We start from the raw sequence: 26,500 nt of genomic DNA, 5'->3' as shown, positions 1-26,500 counted from the left end.
TATCTTTCTAGGTTATTCCTCTACCCAGAAAGGATACCGTTGTTACCATCCTCCTTCTCGAGGACGTTTCATTTCTCGAGATGTTTCTTTTTTTGAGCATACTCCTTATTATAATGGGTCCGTTGGCATTCAATCTGAGTGGTTTCCTCTAGATTCACCTGATGATCATTTTCCTTCTTTATTTCCCCTTCCCTTGCCTGTTCCTCCCTCTCCACTCCCCGTCAGTTCGTCCTCTACTCCATTGCAGGTTTACTCTCGACGTCCACGTGATACTATCATCACTTCTATGTCCGACCAGCTCGCCTCCTCGCCTCTAGCTCTGCCTCCGTCTGTTCCCTGTGATGATCGTCCTATTGCCACTCGTAAGGGTAAGCGCACGTGTACCTATCCTATTTCCAATTATATATCTAACTCTGCACCATCACTTTCCTATCAGAGTTTTCTTGCTTCTGTTTCCGTTGTTTCTCTTCCTAATACTGTTGCAGATGCTATTGCTCATCCTGAGTGGCGCGCAGCTATGATTGAAGAGTTGACTGCTCTTGAAAAGACTCAAACTTGAGAAATTGTGCCTCTTCCGCCTGGAAGGAAAGCTGTGGGTTGTCGCTGGGTATTCACGCTTAAGCATAATCCGGATGGTTCCATTGCTCGTTATAAGGCCCGTCTGGTGGCCAAAGGTTATGCTCAGACTTATGGGATTGATTATCAGGAAACTTTTGCTCCGGTTGCCAAGATGACCACCATTCGCGTTCTCCTTTCTGTTGCTGCTATCCGCGGATGGCCTCTTTTTCAGTTAGATGTCAAGAATGTTTTTCTCAATGGTGATCTTCAGGAAGAAGTCTATATGGTCCAACCTCCTGGGTTTCTTCCTTCTGCTTCTCCTACACATGTTTGTCGTCTTCGCCGGTCTCTTTATGGTCTGAAGCAGTCTCCTTGTGCTTGGTCTGAGCGCTTCACTACGGCCATGCATCAGTTTGATTTCCATCAGAGCTCTACTGATCACACCTTGTTCTTGCGTCACTCTCACGGCAAAACTGTTGCTCTGATTGTGTATGTGGATGATATTGTTCTTACTGGAGATGATGCCGATGGCCTTACTGAGGTCAAAACTTACTTAGGCCGTCAATTTGAGATTAAGGACCTTGGACATCTTCGCTATTTTCTGGGTATTGAGGTTGTACGGTCCCAGTCTGGTATATTCATTTCTCAGCGTAAGTATGTTCTTGACTTACTCAGCGCCTTTGGTCAGCTTGGATCTCGCCCAGCTGATACTCCTATTGAGCAGAATCACAGGTTGGCTGATTCTGAGGGGGAGTGTGTGTCAGATATTAGCCAATATCAGCGTCTTGTGGGAAAATTGATCTACTTGTCTATGACTCGCCCTGACATTGCCTATGCTGTTAGTGTTGTAAGTCAGTTTATGCACTCGCCTCGAACATCTCATCTTGCTGCTGTTTATCGTATTCTTAGATACCTTAAGGGATGTCCTGGTCGAGGTATTTTATTCAACAATCATGGTCATCTTCGCATTGAGGCATGGACAGATGCAGATTATGCTGGTTCAGTAACTGATAGACGGTCTACTTCTGGGTATTGTACTAAAGTTGGTGGTAACTTGGTAACTTGGCGTAGTAAGAAGCAGGATGTGGTTTCTCGGTCGAGTGCTGAGTCAGAATACAGAGCCATGGCACTTGGAGTATGTGAGTTGTTGTGGCTCAAAATCTTACTAGCTGATTTATGTCTTCCTGTGCCGGTCCCCTTCTTACTATATTGCGATAATAAATCAGCTATTAACATAGCTGCAAATCCAATTCAGCATGACAAAACGAAGCACATAGAAGTTGATCGTCATTTCATTAGAGAAAAAATAGTTTCTGGACAGATTTGTACTCCTTTTGTTCCTACCTCTCAACAACTTGCTGATGTTCTTACTAAAGGTGTTAGTAAAACCTCCTTTGAAGATGTCTTGTCCAAGTTGGGCATTGTTGATATCCACGCACAAACTTGAGGGGGAGTGTTAAATAAACCTATAGGGTTATTTTAGTCTTTTCATTTGTTTAATTATCTTATGTAATACTTAAGCTTAATTAGGGCTAATGAATCAATTTAATCTTTTCTCTCTGTTTTAACTATATCATAAGAAGCTAAGAACACATAGACTCAAGTACATATGGCATTTGCAGTTACAATCTGAATTCCCAACTCTAAGAGCTAACAATCAAAACAGAGAAGGATTGAAGTCTTACTTGTATTGGAATATAAAGAGAAGAAACGACTGCAAGTTTCAATATCTCCAAAACAGAGATGCCAGCTTCTCTAAGAAGCTGAAAATAGAAAGAGAAATAATTAAAATCACAAATCAAACAAACTATAATAACAAACAGAGACGTATAAACTTTTAATAGTGGATGACTAGGTACATGAAATTCACTGAAACCCATTTGAACATCAACACGTGTACTCTCTCCTGTGTCATCGTTGGATCGTGATTTGCTGCTTCTCAGATGAATACCCATAACATTATTCTCAACAACAAGATCTTGCCCTCTGTGCACAAATGTCACATCCAGTTTTGGCAAATTGAAGCTAACCTTCCAAACAAGAAAAAAAAATGTTTGTTAATTAACACTTAAACCAGTTTAAAAAAATTTCGTGCTTATCTATCGTAAGTTCCAACTTGATAATTAATAAATACTTCCAAACATCCAATCTGCATTGTATAGAGAAGGTAAAAGAAAGAAAGCTCAAATTAATTGAATAATGAAAGAAAATTACGGAAGAATAATTTATCTTTCCGAGAAATTTGACATATTCTTGTAACCATTGGATCATAGCATTGACCAACGGTTTGTTGACGGAATTCTATTATCATTTAAGAGGATTGAGTCAAGTGATCCATTCAAGAGGAGTCAGTCTTTGGCCTGTGTCTGTATCTGTCCTCACCAGAAATTTTTGAGCCTATGGTGAAGCCCTTCTGACTAACTTAAGTCAGAGCAGATCGATCATAGGTGTCTTCACTGCTGCACGTAGTCGTACATCTATTGTCCTTACCTTGGATGTAAGCATATAAGTGTGCAAGTTTGTTAGGTGCCAGTTGTTACCTTGGAATATTTACTCTAGCAATCTCAAAGCTTGGATTGATCCCAGCAAGGAAACAAAAAAAATCCTAGACCGCTCGATTTTTAACATGGTGAGAAGTTACATCGAAAATACAAATAGGAGTGTAATCCTCATAGTGACCTATCTCCTGCCACTTACTCTGTAAAACACCAAAGTAACCACTTACTCTTGTCAAATTCCAGACAACTCTTGCTTTAACTCATAGACTTTAGCAAAGTACCCCACTTGTGAATAAGTATGAGACAAAGGATCCCAAATCTCCTTTGCCCTTTTAAGAAACATGGGACTCTAGCTAATTTATGGTTGCATAGAGTATATCAGCCATGAATTCACTATAAGGTTCTCCCTATGCCACTTGTTGTAGGATTTATCCGTCATGCATGGTTTGGGAAGTTGTCCAGTGAGATAGTCATCATAACCCCATCGTCCAATACACATCTCAGCAGGAGATGGAAATCCTGTTTTAATCAATTTTACAGGGGTTCATGAATTGTTCCAATTCGAATAGGGGCTCTAGGGCAGAAAACGGGTTATAGTGGTCATGCATAACTAAGGGTTATGTGTTAGGACTCTATTTTCATTAGGTTTAGTTTCTATTTCTATTAGAATTCTATTGGTAGGATTAATTATTGATTTAGTAGGTATTTGATTTGGATAGGTATTTTAGTAAGAGTAGAATTGGTAATTATAAGGACTAGGACTCTTTCTTTATAAAAGGATGTAATCCCTTTATCAATTAATAGAGAATATTGTTTTAATCGTGTTTTACACAATCCTTGGTGTGTCGAGCACTCGAGATCACCCTTTCTCTCGTTTGAGTGAGCACGCTCGGAATTAGGTTCCTAACATTCTACGTGAGTACCATATGACAACGAACTAGTCTGTGATAGTGGATCCGAAGGGGGAACAGCACTAGATATTCCTTCTATAGAAGACATCTATCAAACAATTGAATCCAAATCTGAGATAAAGAAAAAATGGGGGGAAAAAAGACCTTGGGTATATTTTGGGTTTGACGACTTCTGCAGGACTAACCTGTACCTTCCATTAGATCTTTTTACGATCAATGTGGCAGATCTGATTTCTATGCCTCTGTTAACCAACCAACTACTCCAAAAGAACGATCTGTCAGAGAGGGGGAGAATTATGAATATAAGAGGGTCGTGGGGCTTAATTGGGGTATGACACACCCGAGAGCTGAGGAAAATATACACTCAACACTCCCCCTCACCCATAAACGTCGAAAGAATCGAATCCGTGACTTATACAAACCTAGCGCCCTGGTACCATGTTAACCAACAAACTACTCCAAAAGACCGATCTGTTGGAAAGGGGGAGAAGTATGAATATAAGAGGGTCAAGGGTGCTTAACTGGGTATGACACACCCGAGAGTGGAGGAAAATATACACTCAACAGACTCACCTTAGATTCCCTTGACAAACATACGATCACACTTTGATATAATGTTGAATTCTTAGGTTGTAACAAGTAGAAGATGATTTAGATAAGAGAAGGAGAAGAAGATTGAGAGGAAGAAGATGAATGAGAGCAGAAGATGAGGGAAAAGGAGATGAAATAACCTAGTTCAGCCTCCTGTCATATTAGATTTAGATTTAATGGGTTCAAAACCCAAATTACAATCTATGTTGGCTCAAAGGATCAAAGACAACTAAAAAAAAAAAATTGACTAAAAAATTATGACTGATCAATCGGAACTCATATCCTATCAATCAAAATGAGATATCTGATCAATCAATATTACATAGCTTATCAATCAGTAATTACATAGCCAATCGATCGGCTGAAATTGATCGATCGGGATTAATACTCAATCAATCGTATATTAATTCCAAACAAAATGTTCTAAAAAGACAAAACGAAGAGCAAAATTATGTGAATGAAGGTAGTAAGAAAATATATGAAGATATGTAACTTAAATGATGATATGCATCAAGATAGAGTTGAAAGGCGAAACAAGACTCATGTTGCAAATCCAAATATTTGGGGTAGGGCATATGATCATAATGACGTTATTGCTCACATAAAAATTTGGAAAGAGACTTCTTAGTGATTGAAAAAAGTCTCAATCTCAACGTATGTCTGGGTTAGTTTTAAAAATGAGATTTCTTGATTGAGACATTATAAAAAAAAATGAGACATACCTAGACAAGCCCCATATAACCCACTATTGTCCCATGTCCCATTTTGGTCACTTCCGCTCAAATCTTAAAAGAACACAACCCCACCCCCCCCCCCCCACTTTATTGAAACTTCTTACACCAATAGAACAATAACCAAGGATACTAATGATGAACATGTCTTTCCACGTGCTCCTTTATATCAAAGATCCTTATTCCTCTCCTTTCAAATGCCTCAATAGATTATAAACAAAATAAGATCCCACATAATCATTTAATGTGATTTGAAGCAAATGGGGAACCAACTTTCAAAAAGAAGCAAGATCAAATTGGGAATCACCACTCCATACCAACAACATATTAGATGGAAAAAGAAAAAGTGAACCAGGCTGCACCAGCAAGATTTTGGTGTATAAGAAAGTAATTCATTGAGTCACCACGTATTTGCACAAATAGTTGAAATTCTGAAACTAATAGCCTTAGGAAATAAAATGGTCCATAGTTAAAAAATTTAAGTCTAAGGCCATCGTTTAGATGAAAAACTTATCTCGGACAAGACCATAGACACCCAAATGAAACTGGTTGGAAAGGATGATTTGTGGAAATGTAATAACAACTAGCGGAAAGATTTGATTGAAAAAACTTGATTATGATTCTTAGTCCACAACTAACCATCCTCATCCAATGGAAAGATTGAGATGTCAGGGATGACTAGATGAGGGAAGGAACCGAATCAACCACCCAGTAGTTTGTTCTTCCTAAAATTGAAGTCCCACAAAGGTTCCCTTTAGACCACCAAAAATGAACCTTGTCACCTTTTATTTACTTCGAGAGCTATCCTTTTTTCTTAACTCAGGCAAAATATTATGGATTCCCTTCAAATTATACACCCGTGAAATAACTGGTACTTTCCCATCCAAATTCCTCCTCATCATATTTAGACCTTGTCACACACTTGCACAAACTATTATCATTCTCGATCTCAAACCACAACCATTTTAACAGTAACTCAATGTTTATATTCCTAAAACCATGAATATCCAAAACTCCACCTCTTATAGGAGCATAAATAGATTTCCAACCCACGAGATACAATTTATGAGCACCCTCCCATCATTCCACAAAAATCACGATGGATCTTGTCAAGGATCTTCTCCATACTTCGAGCAATATTGAAAAGGGACGTGAAATACACCAAGATGCTCAACAAAAAAAATATTTAACAAAGCTAACGACCCCACTTTTGATAAATACTTTGCCTTCCAACCTCTAATTCATCCTTTCAATAACAACGTCCCATATCAATTTGACCTCATAACATACTCCAAAAGGTAAACCTAGATACGTCGCGGGAAAGTGTCCAACTTCACAACCTAAGATGTATGCCAGCTTATAAATATTTGCAATAATACCAAGCCTGAAATTTTACTTTTTGAGAGATTATTTGCTAAACCCAACATTCCCTTAAACAAAACAAAATATCTCTAAGGAGCCTATGCTGAAGAGAGAAGCATCCACAAAAATCAAAATTACATCAACAAATTGAAGATGGGACACCATGGGACTCCTCTCATTCTCCCAAAAACCTAGAAACTCACCCTTTTCAAAAATTCAGCTACAACATCAAATAGAAATGGGGATAGCAGAGAATTGCTAAGGATTTCCCTCTTCATGAGGCATTTCCATCACTTTTAAGCCATGATAGTCAACAAACATTTTATAATTGAAAAGGCTTTGGGAGAGAGAATACTAAAGTAGTGTGCATCCCAAAGTGCATAAAAAAAAATTAAATACAGGTTATAAATTGTATGTCCATTATCACCAATATATATATACATAGGGTGGCGTTCGGAGGCCCTAAAGAGCACCAAATATTCTGCCAAACATTGTTTTTCAATGTATGGATTTAGAAGTTTCGGAATACGCTGATTTTTTGTGAGGTTGATCTCTATGATGAGGAGATCATCCCACCAAAAATCAGCTCCATTCTGAAACTTCTAACCCCATCAAAAGTGGTTTACAAAAATCGAAAGGTCTATGATTCTTCAACTTGTAAACTAGGGTTAAAAAGTTTCGGAATGCGCTGATTTTTGGTGAGAGATCATCCTCACAAAAAATCAGCCCATTCCAAAGCTTCTAATCCATGTTTTGAAAAATGTTTGGCTCTCTTTAGGGCATCCAAACACTTCCCATATATATATATTAAACTTTCCCATACTATTTTATAAAAATTCCTAGAGCTTCCTAAAAATGGTTAAAATGTGAATTAGAAAAAATAGTATGTTCAAAATTTGATAAGATGGTAAATTTAGGATTGCACTATAAATAGTAAGATCAAAGATTTTCTACAAAGAATGAAAATTGTGTATTGCTAGCAATAGGAATGGGAAATTTCTTTGTCCTTAAACCTCTTCCTCTCTCCATTTGTATAAGCCTTTTTATAACTCTATTGATGATAATAAAAATACAATATATTAAATTACAGACAGATTTCACTTTTATCAGACCATATTTCTGTATATTAATGAAAAAAGGGGTCAATACAGCCCACGATATAACATACTCAAACCTTAAGGATGTTTCTTTAAAAGTGTTATCATTATCGTACAAAAAAAAAAAAAAAAACCATCTTGTATAGGATTTTCTGATCTAAGAAGGGGATACCAGATTCAAGAAAAATCTGAATGATTTGATCACTAGTATCAATGATTCTCTCAGTACATCTTGAATCAAGATGGGGATTGTGGGTTTGAAGTTGCAAGTCGTGACAACATATGGTAACGTAAGTATTTCTAATTGAGGCCTACTTCATCACACAACCTCTAATTCTGGAAATCTTAAAAATTGTTTGTTATCTCACCTTCTTCCATCCTTTTTTGAAACTATTCTGAATCTTTTTTGTATTTTTTATGCCTTTGCCTTCTCAATTAGAGATCAGGAATTTTTGGAGGTTACTTTCATGTCAAGTGGCCAAACAATCTAAATATTTTATAAGGTTTTTCTTTGAAGATACAGCTTTTAGATGGGAACTTGTTTTAAACGAAGCTCTTGTAGTCATTTTAGTATACTTATTGTAGTTTCTTAGTTAGGTCCCCTCAACCTCCTAGGTTTGCAGTTCTTCAGTGTTTTTTGTTTCTAATAAAGTCTTTACTTGTCCCAAAAAAAAAAGGACTGCTTAAGATTAAAAAAAGATGTAGGAGAATCAGGAAATCTGATCTCATAGAATCAGAAAAAAGAAGAATTTTAGAAAAGAAATCTTAAGCCTCATAAAGAGATATTGGAACATATTTATAACCCATATGAGGGAAATGGACATAAATGCCCTTACACAGAAAGAATAATAGAAATAAATCTATATAAATCAAACTAGAACTAACTATCTATTCTAATATTTCCAATACTCCCCATCAAGCTGGGACAGATATATCAACTAGGCCCAGCTTGGCGAGATGAGAGTTTGTGACAGAAGGTCCAACAGACTTTGTAAGCATATCAGCTAATTGATCTGAAGAAGAAACAAAGATTGTCTTTCTCCCTGAGAAAGTGAACATCAACCTCAATGTGCTTAGTCCTTTCGTGAAGGACTGAGTCAGATACAAGCATGATAGCAGACTTATTGTCACAAAACAGTGAGGAGGAGCCAATAGTAGGAAATCCCAACTCTGTTAGCAAAGATCTAAGTCAAAGAATCTCACATGTGCCAAGGGCCATAGCACGATACTCAGCTTCAGCAGAGGAACGAGAAACCACACTTTGTTTCTTACTTTTCCATGAGATAAGATTACCGCCATAGAAAGTACAGAAACCAGATGTAGATCTCCTATCTGTAAGAGAACCCGCATAATCAGCATCAGTGAAACATGACAGATGTGGCTGAGCAGTAGATGAATAAAATAAGCCTAGACCAGGACGAGACTTCAAGTAGCGAAGGATACGATACACGGCATCAAGATGAGAGGTACGCGAAGCATGCATAAACTGACTGACTACACTAACTGCGAAGGTCAAATCCGGTCTAATGTTAGTCAGATAAATCAAACGGCCTACGAGTCTCTGGTAAGATGAGGGATCAAATAAAAGTTCCCCAGATTCAGCATGAAGGCGATGATTCTGATCCATTGGGGAAGAGGCAGGACGGCAACCAAGCATACCAATATCCTAAAGAAGATCCAATGTGTATTTACGTTGAAATAACGAAATGCCACGGCGTGAGCGCGTTATCTCTAAACCCAAAAACTACTTGAGGGGACCTAAGTCCTTAACCTCAAAAGCACTACCCAACTGACTCCTAACCCTGTCAATCCAATGTGCATCATCTCCAGTTACTATAATATCATCTACATAAACCAAGACAATAGTATTACGGCCATCTACTCCTTGTCGAATAAAGCAGGTATGGTCAGAGTGACATCTGAAAAATCCCATAGATAAAATGACCTCAGAGAAACGCTGGAACCAGGCTCGCGGAGATTGCTTTAGGCCATACAAAGATTTAAGAAGACGACATACTTTCCCAGAATACTCTCCCTGAAGACGAAATCCAGGAGGAGGATCCATATAAATGACCTCTGTCAGATCACCATTTAGAAATGCATTCTTCACATCAAGCTGGTGAAGAGGCCATGAATGACAGGCCGCTAAAGAGATTAGTAAACGAACAGTAGACAGTTTGGCTACAGGGGAAAATGTGGCCCCAAAGTCCATTCCCGGAGTCTGCGTAAAGCCCTTAGCAACGAGTCGAGCCTTGTAGCGATCAACAGTACCATCTGCGAGATACTTAACAGTGAAAACCCACTTACAACCAACAGTTCGCTCCCTAGAAGGAAGAGAAACAAGATCCCAGGTGTGATTCTTCTGCAATGCATCCATCTCAGTAGTCATGGCTCTAGTCCACATAGGATCATGTAAAGCCTCAGATACAGACCGAGGAACCCTAATAGAGTCTGTGGTGGAAAGATAGGCTCGATAGGAAGAAGAAAGACCCTGATAATAAACAAACTAGGCGATAGGTTGATCAGTAACATACCCTCGCTTACCTTTGCGAAGTGCAATAGGTAAGTGAGAGTCAGAAATAGAAGGGGCAGGCGGAAATGTAGAGGGGGATATACCTGAATCCAATGAGGAGGTTAGCAAAGTTTGAGAGGGGGTAGGGCGACGAGAGTAAACTTGCAGCGGCGGCGACGAAGATGAAGATGGAGAGAAAATTGGAGATGGTAGCACTATTGGAGAAGAATCCTGTAAAGGAGAAGAGTCCTGCAAAAAAGATGAAGTACGAAAATATGGAACATTTTCAAAAAAAGTGACATTCAGGGAATGAATAATACGATGAGAGAGGGGATCATAGCACCGATACCCCTTTGACGTAGAAGAGTAACTCAAGAAGACACAACGGGTAGCTTTGTCATCTAGTTTGGTGCGATAAGGGGTTCTATCCTGAACAAAACAAGTACACCCAAAAACTCTAGGTGTAATAGTGAAGAGAGTGCTATCAGGTCGAAGAACATGAAGAGGCACTTGTCCCCCTAAAGTACGGCTCGGAACACGATTCAGGAGGAAATCAACAGTAAGAACTGCCATATTCCAATATGACTTGGGAACATGCATCCCTCGTAGAAGGCAACGGACGATGTTCATGAGGTGGCGATTCTTACGTTCCACCACCCCGTTTTGCTCAGAAGTGTATGGGCAAGTTAACTGATGAAGCATACCACGCTCATGGAGATGGAAGCGAATCTCATCAGAAATATATTCCCCGCCATTATCTGTTCTAAGAGATTTGACGGTAATGTTGTATTGAGTTTAAATCATTTTAAGAAAATTAACAAAAATAGGCAGTACCTCAGAGCGAGAACGCATTAAATAAACCCAAGTACAACGAGAATAGTCATCAATAAATGTAACATAATATCTATGACCATTAAAAGCAGTAACAGGGGAAGGCCCCCACACATCAGAATGAACCAAATCAAAAATAACATTAACTCTATGCATGTGAGGAATATAAGAGGTAAAAGTGTGTTTAGAAAGTTCACACACAGAACACTGAAATTTGTGTCCACTACAAAATTGTTTTAAAGTAGGAAATAATGAACATAAGTGCTGAAAATTAGCATGTCCTAAGCGAGCATGTCATAAGTCTAGAGTCTGAAAAGAAAAAGTATGATTTCCAGTGAGTGGGAGCACGGAAGCTGGAGCAGCAATAGATGGAGCTTCAAACAGGTACAACCCATCCCTCTCATATCCCTTGCCAAAAATCATCCTCGAAGTCAGGTCCTGAAAGACACAGTGAGTAGGAAAAAATGTTACAGAACAATTAAGCGATTTTGTAATACTACTCACAAACAAAAGGTTAAGGGATAAGTGTGGAACATGGAGAACAGAATCAAAAGAAAAATCAGGAATTAGAGATATAGAACCCTTACTGTGAACAGGGGTAAGAGACCCATCAGCAAGACGAACATCCTTATGAGTACTAGGAAAAATAGAAAATAAAATGATTGGACTCACCGGTCATGTGATCAGAGGCACCAGAATCAATGACCCAGGTCAGAGGAGAAAAACCAGACTGAGTGGCATGAAATGCGGAAAAGGTACCTGGAGAAGTGGTAACAGATGCGACTGTCGAGGATGAGGGAGTCTGAGCCTAGAGCTGATCTCGTACAATAACTGTAATTTGTGTCTGAAGATGTTGCAAATCAAGAGTACCAAGGGAAGCATGATCAACAGAGGTAGATTCCACAACAGCAGCACGGGACTGTCCCCCAGAAGATCGCAACAAGTGGGGATAGAGCTGAAAGCAGCGAACCTTCTTATGGCCAATCTTCCGACAATGACTACATGTAAGACCACTTCCTTTACCACGCCCACGGCTCCCACGGCCTCGATTCCCTGATCCTTGAGTACGGGAATTAGAAAAATCCGAATTGGCTACAAGAACCATCTGATCTGTATCTGGAGCAGAAATAGTGACAGGAGATTGAGTCTGTGAGGGAATGACACGGCGACGACGCTCATCACTATCAATAGTCGCAAATGTCTCAAATAATGAAGGTAGAGGAATGGTATTAAGGATTTGGGTCCGTAGTACCTCAAACTCAGGGCGTAAACCCATAAGGAACTGGTATGTCTGATGTCGAGCAATCCTCTTGACCACATACCCGGCTGCCTCTGCAGATAACTCAGCCATAGACTCATAGTGTGAGCTCCTCCCAACAGGACTGGAGGAATCCAAAATAATCTGCAACACTTTGATGTCCTTGGGTAGCTTGAGCAATATCTCGGTACAGTTCATAAATCCTTGAGTCATTGCGAGCATGTGCATATGTCTAAGTGAGAGCTAACCACGAAGAAGAGACAGTCTCATGATACATAAACATAGTGTAGATGCGTTGCTCCATGGAATTGAATAACCAACCAAGAATAGTACAATTATCAATTTCCCATTATTCAAATTTGGGATCAGTGGGGGATGGCTTAGGAATACTACCTAACAACCAACCAGATTTCCCTCGACTACCCAAATAAAGGCGTACAGACCGAGACCAACTCTGAAAGTTATGACCATCTAATGGGGCATTGGTGATGTGCTGGACGGAGAAATTCGCCCCAAGAGATGTGGTAGAGTCCTTAGACTCATGAGTCGTAGTCATTGCAAACAATTAGTACTGAATTTGGATTGAAGAGAGGTCTCCCGTATTAGTACTGTTTAAGGCCAAAGAATCCTACTAATTGTTGTCGGCAATCCAAAAACAGCCCCTACTGCTGTTGTGAGTGTGATCTAATCAAAGTAGATGCTATAGCTGTGTGCTGTGTGATGTTGTGAGTGTGATCTAATCAAAGTAGATGCTATAGCTGTGTGCTGTGTGATGTTGTGAGTGTGATCGATCACCCAACAGCTGTGTGTTGTTGTCGTAGAGCAGAGCAGGCCCAGTAGGGCTGATCAAGGTGTACCCAATAGTTGACTACTGTTGTATGGTGCAGTAGAACTGATCGTAGGTGCTATAAGGTGTTGTAGGGCAAATCGTAAGTGAGATACAGACCTGAGGAGGTCTATTGCTGCTATCGCAAGGCACTAGAGAGAGTGTAGATAGAATCACAACACATGTAAGCACCTGTTGTAAGAGCACAGGCCTGTAGAAGCCTGTTGTTGCTTTCGCAGATCACTATAAGGCTTGTAGGACTGATCGCAGATGAGATTCAGCCTGTTGTTGCTGTCGCAGGTCACTATATGGCTTGTAGGACTGATCGCAGATGAGATTCAACCTGTTGTTGCTATCGCAGATCACTAGAGGGCTGGTAGATTGATCGCAGATGAGTTTCAACCACTCTAGAGCATGTAGGTTAACTCGCAACACATGTATGGACCTACTGTGGCTGTCGCAGGTCACTGAAGAGCATCTAGATCTGATCGTAGGTGGGATACATACCTGTAGGAACCTGTTGTTGCTATCGCACAGCACTTTAGGGCTTGTAGGTCTGATCGCAAATGAGATTTAAACCTACTGCTACTGTCGCAAGGTATTATAAAAGCCTAAAGGTTGATCGCAAGACAGAATCTGATCTGTTGAAGAGATGTGTGTGCTGACTGCCGAGAAAAACCTTAACGGAAGGTACAAAAAAAATATTAATCACAGCGCAAATCTCTATTGCAGCATGTGAAGGGTTATTAAAGTCTCTATCGCAACATGCGATTGAGAAGACAAGAATCAAAGAAGGAAAAAGGAACCCCTGAAGGGGAGAAACTCCGGATGAAGCTAAGTAAAGTAAGTAGAGACGAGGAGGAACAGAGTTAGGGTTTTTTTCTTTTTGGCTCTGATACCAAGAAGAATTTTAGAAAAGAAATCTTAAGCCTCATAAAGAGAGCTTGGAATATATTTATAACCCATAAGAGGGAAATGGACATAAATGCCCTTACACAGAAAGAATAACAGAAATAAATCTATATAAATCAAACTAGAACTAACTATCAATTCTAATATTTCCAATAGAAAATAAGATATTCTTCTTGATTATTCTTGATCACTCTTGACTTTCTAAAATATTCCTGTAATCTTCTACAATAGAATAGTTGGTTTATTATTCTAGATTATTCTTAAATTTCTAGATTATTCTTGTAATAGGATAGTTGGCCTATAAATACCACTATTGGGGCATTTGTAATGATCATCCAAGAATTCTCAATAAATTCAATTTTTCTACATGGTATCAGAGCACTAGGTCCTGATCTAGGGATTACCTATAGCGGGCCAAAATCCGTGGAAGACGATTTTAACCGGTGCGACCAGCAAGGACTCAGCGGCGTCAGGGGAAAACATCGCAAGTTCGAACCTGAACTCCTCCATCTCATTCAGTGGTTCGGAAGGGTCCACGAATTCGTTCCAATTGAATATCCACCGTCTAAATGGAAAAAACTACACGGAATGGTCGCAAATCGTTCATTTGATTTTGGAAGGCAAGGGAAAGCTTGGATATCTGACAGGAGAAGTGACAAAACCTGCAGATGTAGATACAACTCTCAAGACCTGAAAATCAGAAAATTCTTTGATTATTGCGTGGTTGGTGAACTCAATGGAACACGCAATTGGCAAGCCCTTCATGTTCCTGCTGATGGCCAAAGATGTTTGGGAAGCAATCAGGGATACGTATTCCGATCTAGAAAATTCTTCGCAGATTAAATCCAAACTTTGGCACGCGAAACAGGGTGACCGGGATATAACCTCCTACTTCAACGAGTTGATGACATTGTGGCAGGAGTTAGACCTCTATTATGATAGTGTCCGGTTCATGAAACGACAGGAGGATAATCGTGTATTTATGTTCTTGGCAAGACTTAACAAAGAATTAGACGAGGTGCGGGGCCAAATTTTAGGGAAAACTCCTCTGCCAACAATTAGTGAGGCCTTCTCAGATGTTCGAAGAGAAGAAGCACGGCAGAGTGTGATGCTTAACAACAAATCGGTTCCTAGTACTACTAACTCGGAAGTAAAAAGTTCTGCCCTTGTAACTCGGGATTTTCAGGAGGAAGTGAAGAAGGATGGTAAGCTTTCTGAACGGCCGTGGTGTGATCACTGCAAACGTCCGTGGCACACACGGGAAACCTGCTGAAAAATTCATGGCAAGCCTCAAAACTGGAAGAAGAAGTCTGGTGGAGAAAGGCATACACTTCAGGCTAGTGTCTCGGATCAAGAGCAGCAGTCTTCTTCAAGTTCGATTCCTTTCACCAAGGAGCAGATAAACCAACTGTACAAGTTTCTCGAGTCTCAGAAAAATCCTTCTTGTTCTTTGACTCAAAAAGGTAATTACCTGAAAACAGCTCTCATTAGTGTCAACCCTGATTGCACCTGGATCATCGATTCAGGTACAACCGATCATATGACAGGGTTGTCAAATCTTTTTTCTTCGTATAATCCTTGTGTAGGTAATCAGAAAATTAAGATTGCAGATGGCTCTCTTTCAACCATTGCAGGAAAAGGTTCTATTATAGTATCTCCATCACTCACTCTTCACGATGTTCTTCACGTTCCAAAACTTTCCTGTAATCTTTTGTCTATCAGTAAGCTAGCCCGTGATCAAAATTGTCAAACTAATTTTTTCCCAACTCATTGTGTGTTCCAGGATTTGACCTCGGGGAGGATGATTGGCAGTGCTAAACAGAGTGGAAGACTCTACTTCCTTGATGATGGATATGAATCAAGGCGACAATCTCAACAAATAAGTTCCTGCTTTAAATCTATTTCTGTTTCCAATAATAATATTATATTATGGCATTTAAGATTAGGTCATCCAAGTTTCAAATATTTAAAACATTTGTTTCCTAAGTTGTTTGGCAATAAAGATCCATCTATGTTTCATTGTGAAATATGTGAATTTGCAAAACACCACCGTACATCTTTTCCTTCACAACCATATAAACCATCAAAACCTTTCACTATTATTCACAGTGATGTTTGGGGTCCTAATAAGATAAGTATACCTTCTAACTAGAGATGGTTCATCACATTTACGGATGATCATACTCGACTCTGCTGGATGTATTTATTGAAAGAAAAATCAAAAGCCGAACGTATTTTTAAAAATTTTTACAATATGGTGCGGACTCAATTTCAAACTAACATACAAGTTTTCATGAGTGATAATGGGAAAGAGTATTTTAACATAACCTTGGGAAATTTTTTTCTTGAAAAAGAAATAATTCATCACAATTCTTGCATCAATACACCCCAACAGAATGGTGTTGCAGAAAGAAAAAATAAACATCTATTGGAGGTAGCTCGCGCGTTACTTTTTGCAACTAAAGTTCCCAAGTATCTGTGGGAAGAGGCTGTTTTAATTGCTGCGTACTTAATAAACAGAATGCCCTCCAAAGTTTTACAATTTCGAACTCCTTTCCAAGTTTTCACAAATTGTTTTCCAACTGCTAGACTTTCTGCTGATCTACCTCTAAAAATATTTGGTTTTTTTGTTCATGAACATCGAAAAATTGGAAAACTTGAGCCCAGAGCTATAAAATGTGTCTTCATTGGTTACTCCCCAACTCAGAAAGGCTAGAAATGTTTTGACCCGATATCGAAAAAATGTTTTTGTCACAATGGATGTTACATTTTTTGAAAAACAACCATATTTTAAGGATATTCATCTTCAGGGGGAGTTTTTAAGGAAGGTTCATTTAACTCGGGCAATGTTTTTCTCTCAGATGATGTGTTTCTCTCGCAAGAGTCTGAGTCTAGTATCTCTGCACCTACAGTAAACGGCCAAGATTCGTTCCTTGAAACTCCTCCTATTATAAGTAATGTTTCCCCTGAGTCTAGGCCTACATTTGAAAAGCAATCTAAAAATCAGAATTCTGAACAATAATTTTTGGAAACCGAAAATAAGGAACAGCCTCCTATAATGTCACAACATGATAATAGATTCAAGGAAGGTGACCGAACTTGGAAAGGGATTGTTTACTTGAAGAAGAATCATAAGAAAAGGAAAGACGAATTGACTCTACAGCACAGCCATGATTCTGAACCAAGGACGAATCAACAATCTGAGTCTGTTACAGGTAATTCTCTTTCTCTTCCCAGCAATCAGTCTAAGCCTTCTGATTTAGACATTCCTATAGCTCTTCGTAAAGGGGTTAGATCTTATACTAGTCATCCACTGTCTAAATTTGTGTCATACTCGAAATTGTCTTCATCTCTTGCTGTTTTTACCTCTCAATTGTCCAGTGTAAAAATTCCTAACAGTGTACAGGAGGCTCTAAAGGTTCCAAAGTGGAAGGAATCAGTACTTGAAGAGATGAGAGCTCTTGAGAGGAACACTAGTTGGAGTGTTGAGGCATTGCCAGCTAGGAAGACCACTGTGGGTTGTAAATGGGTCTTTATTGTGAAATACAACTCTGATGGTTCAGTGGAAAGATATAAGGCTAGGTTGGTGACAAAGGGATTCAACCAAACATATGGCATTGATTATTCTGAGACTTTTGCTCCTGTTGCAAAATTAAACACAGTGAGAGTACTTTTACCTATTGCCGCTAATCTGGACTGGTCTTTGCAACAACTACATGTGAAGAATGCCTTCCTCAATGGTGACTTGGAGGAAGAAGTGTACGATAGTCCGCCGGGCTTTGAGGAGAAGTTTGGCTCAAGAGTATGCAAACTAAAAAAGTCCCTGTATTGTCTCAAACAGTCTCCAAGGGTTTGGTTTGAGAAGTTCACATAGTCTGTCAGAAAACAAGGATATTCTCAAGGACAAGCTGATCATACCTTGTTTTTCAAGTTCTCTCATGAAGGAAAGGTTGTTGTGCTAATAGTTTATGTTGATGATATTATTCTCACAGGTGATGATGTGATCGAAATAGAGAAACTGAAGAAGAGCCTTGCGTTAGAATTCGAGATCAAGGATTTGGGAGCGCTAAGATATTTCCTTGGCATGGAAGTTGCTCGTTCAAGGAAAGGAATCATTGTCTTTCAACGAAAGTATATTCTTGATCTTTTGAAGGAAACCGGGTTGAGTGGTTGTAGACCGGCTGAGACTCCCATGGATCCCAATGTAAAGCTTTGGGAAGAGGGAAGTGTTCCTGTTGATACTGGTAGATACCAGAGATTGGTTGGAAAACTAATCTATTTATCTCATACTCGACCGGATATTGCCTTCTCTGTCAGTTGTTAGTCAATTTATGCACGCACCTTGAAGAACACCTCGAGGCAGTCTACCGAATTTTGAGATATTTAAAATCTACTCCTGGAAAAGGTCTGTTTTTCAAAAAGACAAATAAAAGGAGTGTTGAGGTATTTACTGATGCAGATTGGGCAGGTTTGGTGAATGACAGGAGATCTACTTCAGGGTATTGCACCTTTGTGTGGGGAAACTTGGTTACCTAGCGAAGCAAGAAGCAAAAGGTTGTTGCCAGAAGTAGCACAGAGGCTGAATTTAGAGCAATGGCTCAAGGGATCTGTGAGGTATTGTGGATATACAGAATCCTCGAAGAACTCAAGATGATTGTGGAACTTCCTATGAAGTTGTACTGCGACAGCAAGGCTGCAATAAGTATTGATCACAATCCTGTCCAGCATGATAGGACAAAGCACATTGAGATTGATTAACATTTTATTAAGGAAAAAATTGAAGCTGAAACTGTTTGCTTGCCGTTTGTACCTTCTAGTCAACAAACAGCCGACATCTTGACTAAGGGGCTTGCTAGACCTAAATTTGAACATCTGATAAGCAAGTTGGGCATGATTGACATCTATGCACCAACTTGAGGGGGAGTGTAGGAGAATCAGGAAATCTGATCTCATAGAATCAGGAAAATAGGATATTCTTCTTGATTCTTCTTAATCATTCTTGACTTTCTAGAATATTCCTGTAATATTCTACAATAGGATAGTTGGTTTATTATTCTAGATTATTCTTAAATTTCTAGATTATTCTTGTAATAGAATAGTTGGTCTATAAATACCACTATTGGGGCATTTGTAATGATCATCCAAAATTCTCAATAAATTCAATTTTTCTACACAAGACATAAGGATGCTATCTAACTTTGACTATAAAGGTCACTAACCTTTTCAGGAAACAAAGATACGTATTTTTTAAGTGACAAAATTGCATTTTGTTTCTTTTGCGATCTTCTAGTTGCCTCAGGGTCCAAATAATCCGCTCTAACTGTATCTGCCTGAATAAAAGCTTCTGACTCAGTCTTGTTTTTGATAAACAAGTCCTCATTTAGGTTCACATTGACTTCTCCACTTGTAACATCGACACTCCTGATAATGAAGCCTACTTCCCTGCAGCCAAAAGGATTAACAGTGGTACTGTTAGTTCATAAATCAAGTGTTGTCATGACCAAGGTTTAAATTGCATCTTGAGGAAATGTTTTGGTTGGGAGAATCTCAACTGAAACATTCCAAGACATGCCAAGACATTCCAAGACAATCCAAAACATTTAATGTTTTGAGATGAAACTTTAAACCATGATCATGATCACTATTAAAGAAAATAAAACATCAACAGCCCACAATAAATACGACACTTTCAATATAGAGCTATATTGATGATCAAAACAATTTAAAACCAGTTGTTCACATTTCCATTTAGAAAATGACAATTTTGAACTTTAGAGTTCGATAATATACAAGCATTCAATGTTCTTGATGCACTCCTTGTAGTTAGGAAAACCAGTTCACACTTGGAATTGAAATCCTACTAAAATCAAGAAAATGATATTTCAATTCCAACAAGGGAATCTCACCTATCAAGACCAAATTCACACGAGAGGGATAACTCCGCACAGATAAAAGGAGCAGAGCATCTTTCCTTCATAGCTAAGAATGCCTGACCAGAAGAAATACAACCTCCTTGGTTGAAATTGGATGCTTGGTCATAATTAAGCTGTGAATCATCCATTTGAGCAAGAAAATGTAGAAGGTGAAGCTTGACAAACAGAGAGGATTTGGATCCACCATCTTTTGATACGTCCACTCTCAGATCTTTAATTTCAGTGGTAACCTTCGGCACCTGCAACATTTCAATACATGGTTGCAACATAGTGTAGTTAAAGCTGAACCTCTATGTGTTTCCAAGCAAAAGAGGACATAATATTTATTTGATAAGTGAAGAGTAGATTCAATTTTCAAAGCTTGGATTGTGCCAACTTTAATTTAGACTATACTCATTAGGGGAGCCATGATATTCTTATTAGGGGCCGGGTTTTGTGCAAAGAATTAGAAAAGGGCAATTTTTAGAATCATTTAACTTATACATGCTGTATTGCAGTTATTTTGAGAAAATTTTCTCATCATGTAGCGAATCATTCATAAAAAAATTAAATCAAATTACATAGACCAACTTCACCAGCCATCTACTATGATTCCAATTTTCAACGTCTTTACAAACCATGTTCTAACACTGTTAGGTAAAATTTTCATGATCCTTGAATGTTGGATTCGTGATGAGCGGACCGGATTAGCACACAAACTGAATGTGATCAAAGTGCTGCATGGCTATGGTGCCCTCTGTATTCACAGTATCAAATTTGTATTTTTGGTGTATAGGATTGTTATTCAAAGGAGAGAGTCGGCCCATATACAATTTTGGACCCTATTCACACATCCTTCAGCAATCAAAAATTCCAATCGGGAAAGCTCAGTGATGTTGAATAAAGATCAAAACCTCAAAGCTTCTCAAAGCAATAGAACCTTAAAAGTTTGTCCTTGTCTTTCCTCATAATACAAGTATATGAGTGGTTTATTTGGATAATCAAACTCAATATAGTTCCTACATGTAACTCATGCAGCCATAAAGAACAATTATTACCCTTCCAAGGGGTGAATGAATCGAAAACAACATGATCAAAGGAATCAACCTATGATCAACATTTTTTATCCAAAACAATAAATAAAGATAGCTTCTATTGTCACACCAACTTTTACTAATGCCATCCCAAGATGTGTGCGAATTCTTTGGTGATTTACATATGAATTGGTGTGGCAATAGAATCTCTCCAAATAAATGATATGAGAGCATTTACCCAAACACTTAAGTAAACAAGCATACCTTGATGACTAATCCAGTCATGGAAACAGATAAAAACCTTGCCATGTTAGCCACAATCATCCACTTTCCTCGGCCCGCAGAACGGGGTTTCCGAGGTGTAGCCTTCTTCACACTTTTTTTTGAAGGCCTTATTACAACTTCTAAGTCACATATTAACAACTGTAGTTTTGGATCCCTACAAATAAAGCCATCACCAAACTTAACCAGAGGCCAGTGCAGGCTGAGTTTAATTTCACCGGCAAATACTGATTCTACAGCACCCTGAAAAATATCAAAAGTCAGCTCTAGTTAATCAAAAACTGCTCATTACTAAACCTATATTTCTATATCTAGACCACTGATTATGCAAGATAGTATTGAAAATATTTAAGTTTTGGTAAAAGGAAACGATATTCAAAAATTGTTCATAAAGTTAAAACCTAATAGTCTTTGGAGAAGTATAAAGAGGATGTCAAGAAGACCTGCTTAAGAGAACCAGGCATAATAACAAAAAAAGGAAAAGCTAATGGAAAAAACACATTCTCCCCGGGTCATAAGCTCCAACCAAAATCTCCCTGGGACACAAGTGCAAAATTGTTCATCACAGAACCCACTTGGGCTTGGTTTTGTATGGTTGCCAAGGAGACATCAGACTTGCTTATCAAGGTGCACAAACCTTGGAGTTTTCATCTAGGATGGTTGAGGTGTGACATAAGAGAAAATCAACTAAGATGATTTGGGCATGTTCAACGAAGACAAATTACAGCCAAAGTTAGAAAAGATATTCAAGTTGAATGTTCTAAAGAGCGAGAGGAAAACCCAAAGAAATGTGGACTTGGAGAGTGAAAGCAAATATGAACACACCCTTAATAATAGAAGATATGGTCTGGACAGAGAGGGATGGAGGAACATGATTGAAAAGGGACCCCAAATCCTTGGTAAAAGACTTTAATGATGATGATTTTCCCACCACAATAACAAACATGAACTCATTTTTATTTTTAAGTTGAATCACTTAACAATTTTTGGGAAAGCAAAAAAAATAGATAAAAGATATTAATCAAATTGTAAGTAATCACAAATTATAGGTAACACCATCACTTGTTTGACCATATAAGTCATCTTTTCTTGCTCTCACACTGGAAGAACATAGGAAACTATAATTTCCTATTTTAGAAAATACTAATCGGGAATATTTGGTAACCATATGTGAAGTTCCTTAACCCAAATCTGACAGAAAATTAAAACACAAAACTAAAGAAAGAAAGAAAAAAAAAAAAACCTTATTGAATTTCACAATCACATCACTTAAACAATTCCATCCAGCAACCCGAAATTCAACGGATGCACCCATTATCCGGCTTAGAAGCCAAGCCAACAACCTTGCAGCAAATCTGAAATAAGATGACAATCAAACAATCACGCCATCAAAATTGGACCTAATTAATTTAAACCCTACAAAAACAAACATCTCACACTATATTTAGCATGACACAATTAGAAACATTTCAACTAGATATAAAGAAGATTGTAAATCACCATAAGAAACGAAGAATGCTCTTCAAATCAAATTCACCTAGCAAGATGTTTGTGTTGGAAAAGGGCATATTTGTCATTTTCCCTGGTTTGTGTCTTTATTGTATGTCTTATTTCTAGAAGAAAAATATTGTCACTCCAACTATAATCTATAAAATAGAAAACACGACAGTGGACCCCACTGTGCTACAGTTTTGTGGGGGGATAAACGTCTCACTCAACTACAGTGGAGTGGGTCCACACTACCCCACACTTCATTGTCTTTTCTCTTCATCCCCTTCAACTTTATTGCCTTTCCTCTTCTCTCCCCCCGCCCCCTTTTTCAATAAAACTCCTCCAATTTTACTATCCTTTCTCTTTTACCCTTTTTTTTTAATAGTTCCCCTCTAACTTTACTACCTTTCCTTTTTTACCCCTTTAACCCCAAAGCGGATGCAAGTGCCATAGGCACAGGCAAACTCTAGTCTATGTATATAATTGAGGAGGAACCATGTGACCCTATACAAGTATCCAAAAATCCTATTTCTCCCATTCCTCTTTTCTGATTCTTCTATCTTCTTCCTCATCTCTCTTCAATTGAACTTAAACCTTAACTCTAACTAGATTTTAGCTAGGTATCAGAGAAGAAAAACAGTTCCGAAGTTTCAGACTACATGAGACAATGTTGTTGGCACCATCACACTGTTAATGTCGTCATGTCGTACAACTAACATCAGCAGCATCATATCCAATCTAGTATATGGTTTCATAAGGTCCTCTATTCTTACAAAGTGGGTAACAAGATCCTCATATTCAATTTCATCATGCATAAAGTGACAAATAGGGTCGAAATTTATAATGTGTCTCCTCCCTTAGTTATTCATTCACTGTATAAAGCCTCATTGTACCGAGTACTGACAAATTTTCTTCTCCGGTTCTAACTTCACTCATAGAGTCTTCATGGCATTTCACAATGGTACAATAATTCAGCATAATCATAATTGAACTTTGTACCTCATACATCAACCAAGTTTAAGATTTAAAGTAGTTGGATCTATTTTTTAATAAGCAAACAAGTTAGTAAGTAGTAGAGTTTTGAACTTAAGCTGTGGCATCAAGACTCACAGACTTTAATTAATTTAGCAAGTTGGAGCTATAAAAATAAACATCACTCTAAAGACAAGTTGAATGATATGCAGAGAGAACCTTGCTAATGATTATAGCCAACATGATGAACTTGAATTATTAAAATAAATATATGGGTAAAGAACAATATACACTTGATAAAACATATCATGATTAAGCCAAGTTACATAATATTTCACTAAAGGTAAATCACATCATAATTTGTTGAGTTCATTAGTTGAATCTAAACAATGCATTCACTCAATGTACCTTAAATGACAAAGTCTATATGCAACAACCTCAAGGGTTCAAAGATTCTAAGCATCCTCAGTCTACGTGCACTTGTCAGTTATATTATATTTCGCTACTTGTGAATCTCATCACAACATTGTCGAGTTCATTAATTGAATCTAAAGAATGCATTCATTCAATGTACCTTAAAGAAAAAGTCTACATGAAACAACCTCAAGGCTTCAAAGATTCTTTGCATATCCTCAGCTTGTTAAGAACTCCATATGCCACTTAAGAACTAAAAACGAATCCTCGCACATGGTTCCACATTTTAACTCTCCTCAAAGCATTTTCATTTATTGCATTACAAATCCTCCTGTGCATTGGCATTTTGATGCCACCTAAGTACCAAACTAGTTGTACTTCCCTTCTATACTCAGTGTTGTTGGGCCCCTTTAACAACAGTAATCTCATCCAAATTTAATATGTGCCAAATAATCGGGTCGATAAATAGTTGCAGAGACACATATGCATTATCTGCATTGGGCAGCATTTGGAGGGTTTAAACCAAATGATAAGTAACCTAATGTACAATTTTCTAGGCTTTTATCACATGAATTTTTCTTTAATTTTATTTATTATTTTTCGTTTGACTGCAAATATATTTCATAAAGGCAATAATGCACTTTTTTTTTTTTTTTTTGAGAGGTGGCAATAATGCACTTATTCAAACTGAAATATAGAAATTTTGAAGATAATGCACTTATTAAAGCTTACGAGTGGTAATAATATGGACTTGGGTTCAATACCACCTTCATACCTTAACTATTCAAAAAAATAAAATTGAAACTTGAAATTTGAAACATATTTATGAAGCTCTGTTGGAAATTCTAAATTTAGAAATTAAATATGAACTCTATAAAATGACCATTACAAGCCCCATATATTCCAATGCAATTAGACATCTTAAACCACATATCACTCAGAGATTAAACAGACAAATTCCAACAACAATAAAAATAAGAGACCCAAATCTCTTCGGCATCATATCCAATAATCTCAATTCTCAATAACTGTGGCAGCAAACGCGGTAAATTTAGCAAAAAATATGCCCAAATTCATACTGATCTTCATGAAAGATGAAAATAAAAATAACTAATTGGGTGACATTCAATTTCTTACATGAAGACGACCCATCCAATAATCAAAAGGAGCAAGAACGAGAACAAAAACTTGATGGGAAACGATGCCATTTCCACTAGAACTGAGTCTTCTCGATTACAAACAATCTATTTTTTGTACAATCCAAAAAACTGAAATTCATCCACAACATCCCTTCGTAGTTTAAAACAATCTAACAAAAAAAACAAAAACTAATTTCCTTCTGAAGCTTTTTTTTTTTTTTTTTTTTTCAAAATCGATGTGTCTGAAACCGAATTGCAGATGAATTTGTCTTAGAAATTGAGAGAAATCTAAGGAGAGATGAGTTACGATCCGTGATCTTCTGAAATGGAAAAAAAAATTAGGAGAGCAGAGTATACGTAGCCATGCTTCGTTTTCGGAGATCGTGCATGAAAATTGTCCCTATTTTTCTATAAAATGACCATCGTGTCCCTGTAATAATGTCCCCAATCACGAGAAAATTGAACTCCCTTCGGTTCTTCAACATGAATTTTGGACAACCTATTTCATCACCTTTATCATAATTAATTATTAATTTATTGATTTTATATAAATTAAACCATCTGATTACTTAAAATAAAAGAGTCAAGTTAGTCTGACTACCCCCACGTGTCATTCTCAAAATACTCTCTTAAAGTGGTATATATGCTAGAATCATAGACTTTTATGCCTCGGGATACACAACTACACATCCCCATAATACGTGCAGTTCTGTATCCCGATGAGAGAAAATCTATGGTTTATGGCACATGCCACGTCAAGAGAGTATTTTGAGTATGCAACGTGAGCGTATCAGATTATCATTGCTCAAAATTGAAGTCAATAATTAATTATAAGTGAAGATTTAAATAAGTGTATCCATAAGCAATTAACAATTTCTTATATTACAACCAAATGACTTACAAAATCGCGGTCCAAATAGTCTCTTTTTTATTAAAAATAATAATAATAATTGCTCACAAAACCTAAATCCACTAATCACGTGAGCCCACGTGTATTGAATGACATCCAGAGGAAGAGCGAGGATTTTCTGGTAAGATTGAAGAGCTTGACCATGATAAGGAGCAAATTGAAGTTTTGTTAGAGAAATAAAAAAGGCGTGTAAGTCGTTTATCATTAGTTTATCAAAGAAAACCCAAGTCAAGAGGGCAATATCATCACTAATACTTCA

At 37.9% G+C, this 26,500-nt stretch overlaps 1 protein-coding gene across 4 annotated transcripts in view; it reads right to left on the bottom strand.

Moving 5' to 3' along the window:
• LOC147404985 (protein SABRE-like) overlaps window positions 1-25,513 on the bottom strand; it is a 72,576-nt gene extending 47,063 nt beyond the window's left edge. For 3 of the 4 annotated variants that reach the window (XR_015178028.1, XM_086441110.1, XM_086441112.1), the window contains exons 1-7: window positions 25,330-25,513; window positions 22,559-22,670; window positions 21,298-21,558; window positions 19,994-20,259; window positions 19,307-19,529; window positions 2,418-2,588; window positions 2,244-2,321 (exon numbers count right to left, since the gene is read on the bottom strand). Coding sequence is in view for 3 of the 4 variants with exons in the window: in XM_086441110.1 (XP_086297236.1) it covers window positions 2,244-2,321; window positions 2,418-2,588; window positions 19,307-19,529; window positions 19,994-20,259; window positions 21,298-21,558; window positions 22,559-22,670; window positions 25,330-25,400 (1,182 nt within the window). In the remaining variant the exon portion in view is untranslated. Of the gene's footprint in view, window positions 1-2,243; window positions 2,322-2,417; window positions 2,589-19,306; window positions 19,530-19,993; window positions 20,260-21,297; window positions 21,559-22,558; window positions 22,671-25,329 lie in introns of those variants that run through there. The other variant, XM_086441111.1, reaches the window with a different exon arrangement.
• Window positions 25,514-26,500: the final 987 nt, after the last annotated feature.

This window comes from Akebia trifoliata, chromosome 4 (genome assembly GCF_017979445.1).
Source record: "Akebia trifoliata isolate Shusen 1 chromosome 4, ASM1797944v1, whole genome shotgun sequence".
In the NCBI taxonomy this organism is placed as follows: Eukaryota; Viridiplantae; Streptophyta; class Magnoliopsida; order Ranunculales; family Lardizabalaceae; genus Akebia; species Akebia trifoliata.
The sequence above is the reverse complement of the archived record's forward strand: the minus strand, read 5'-3'. Positions and strand labels throughout refer to the sequence as shown.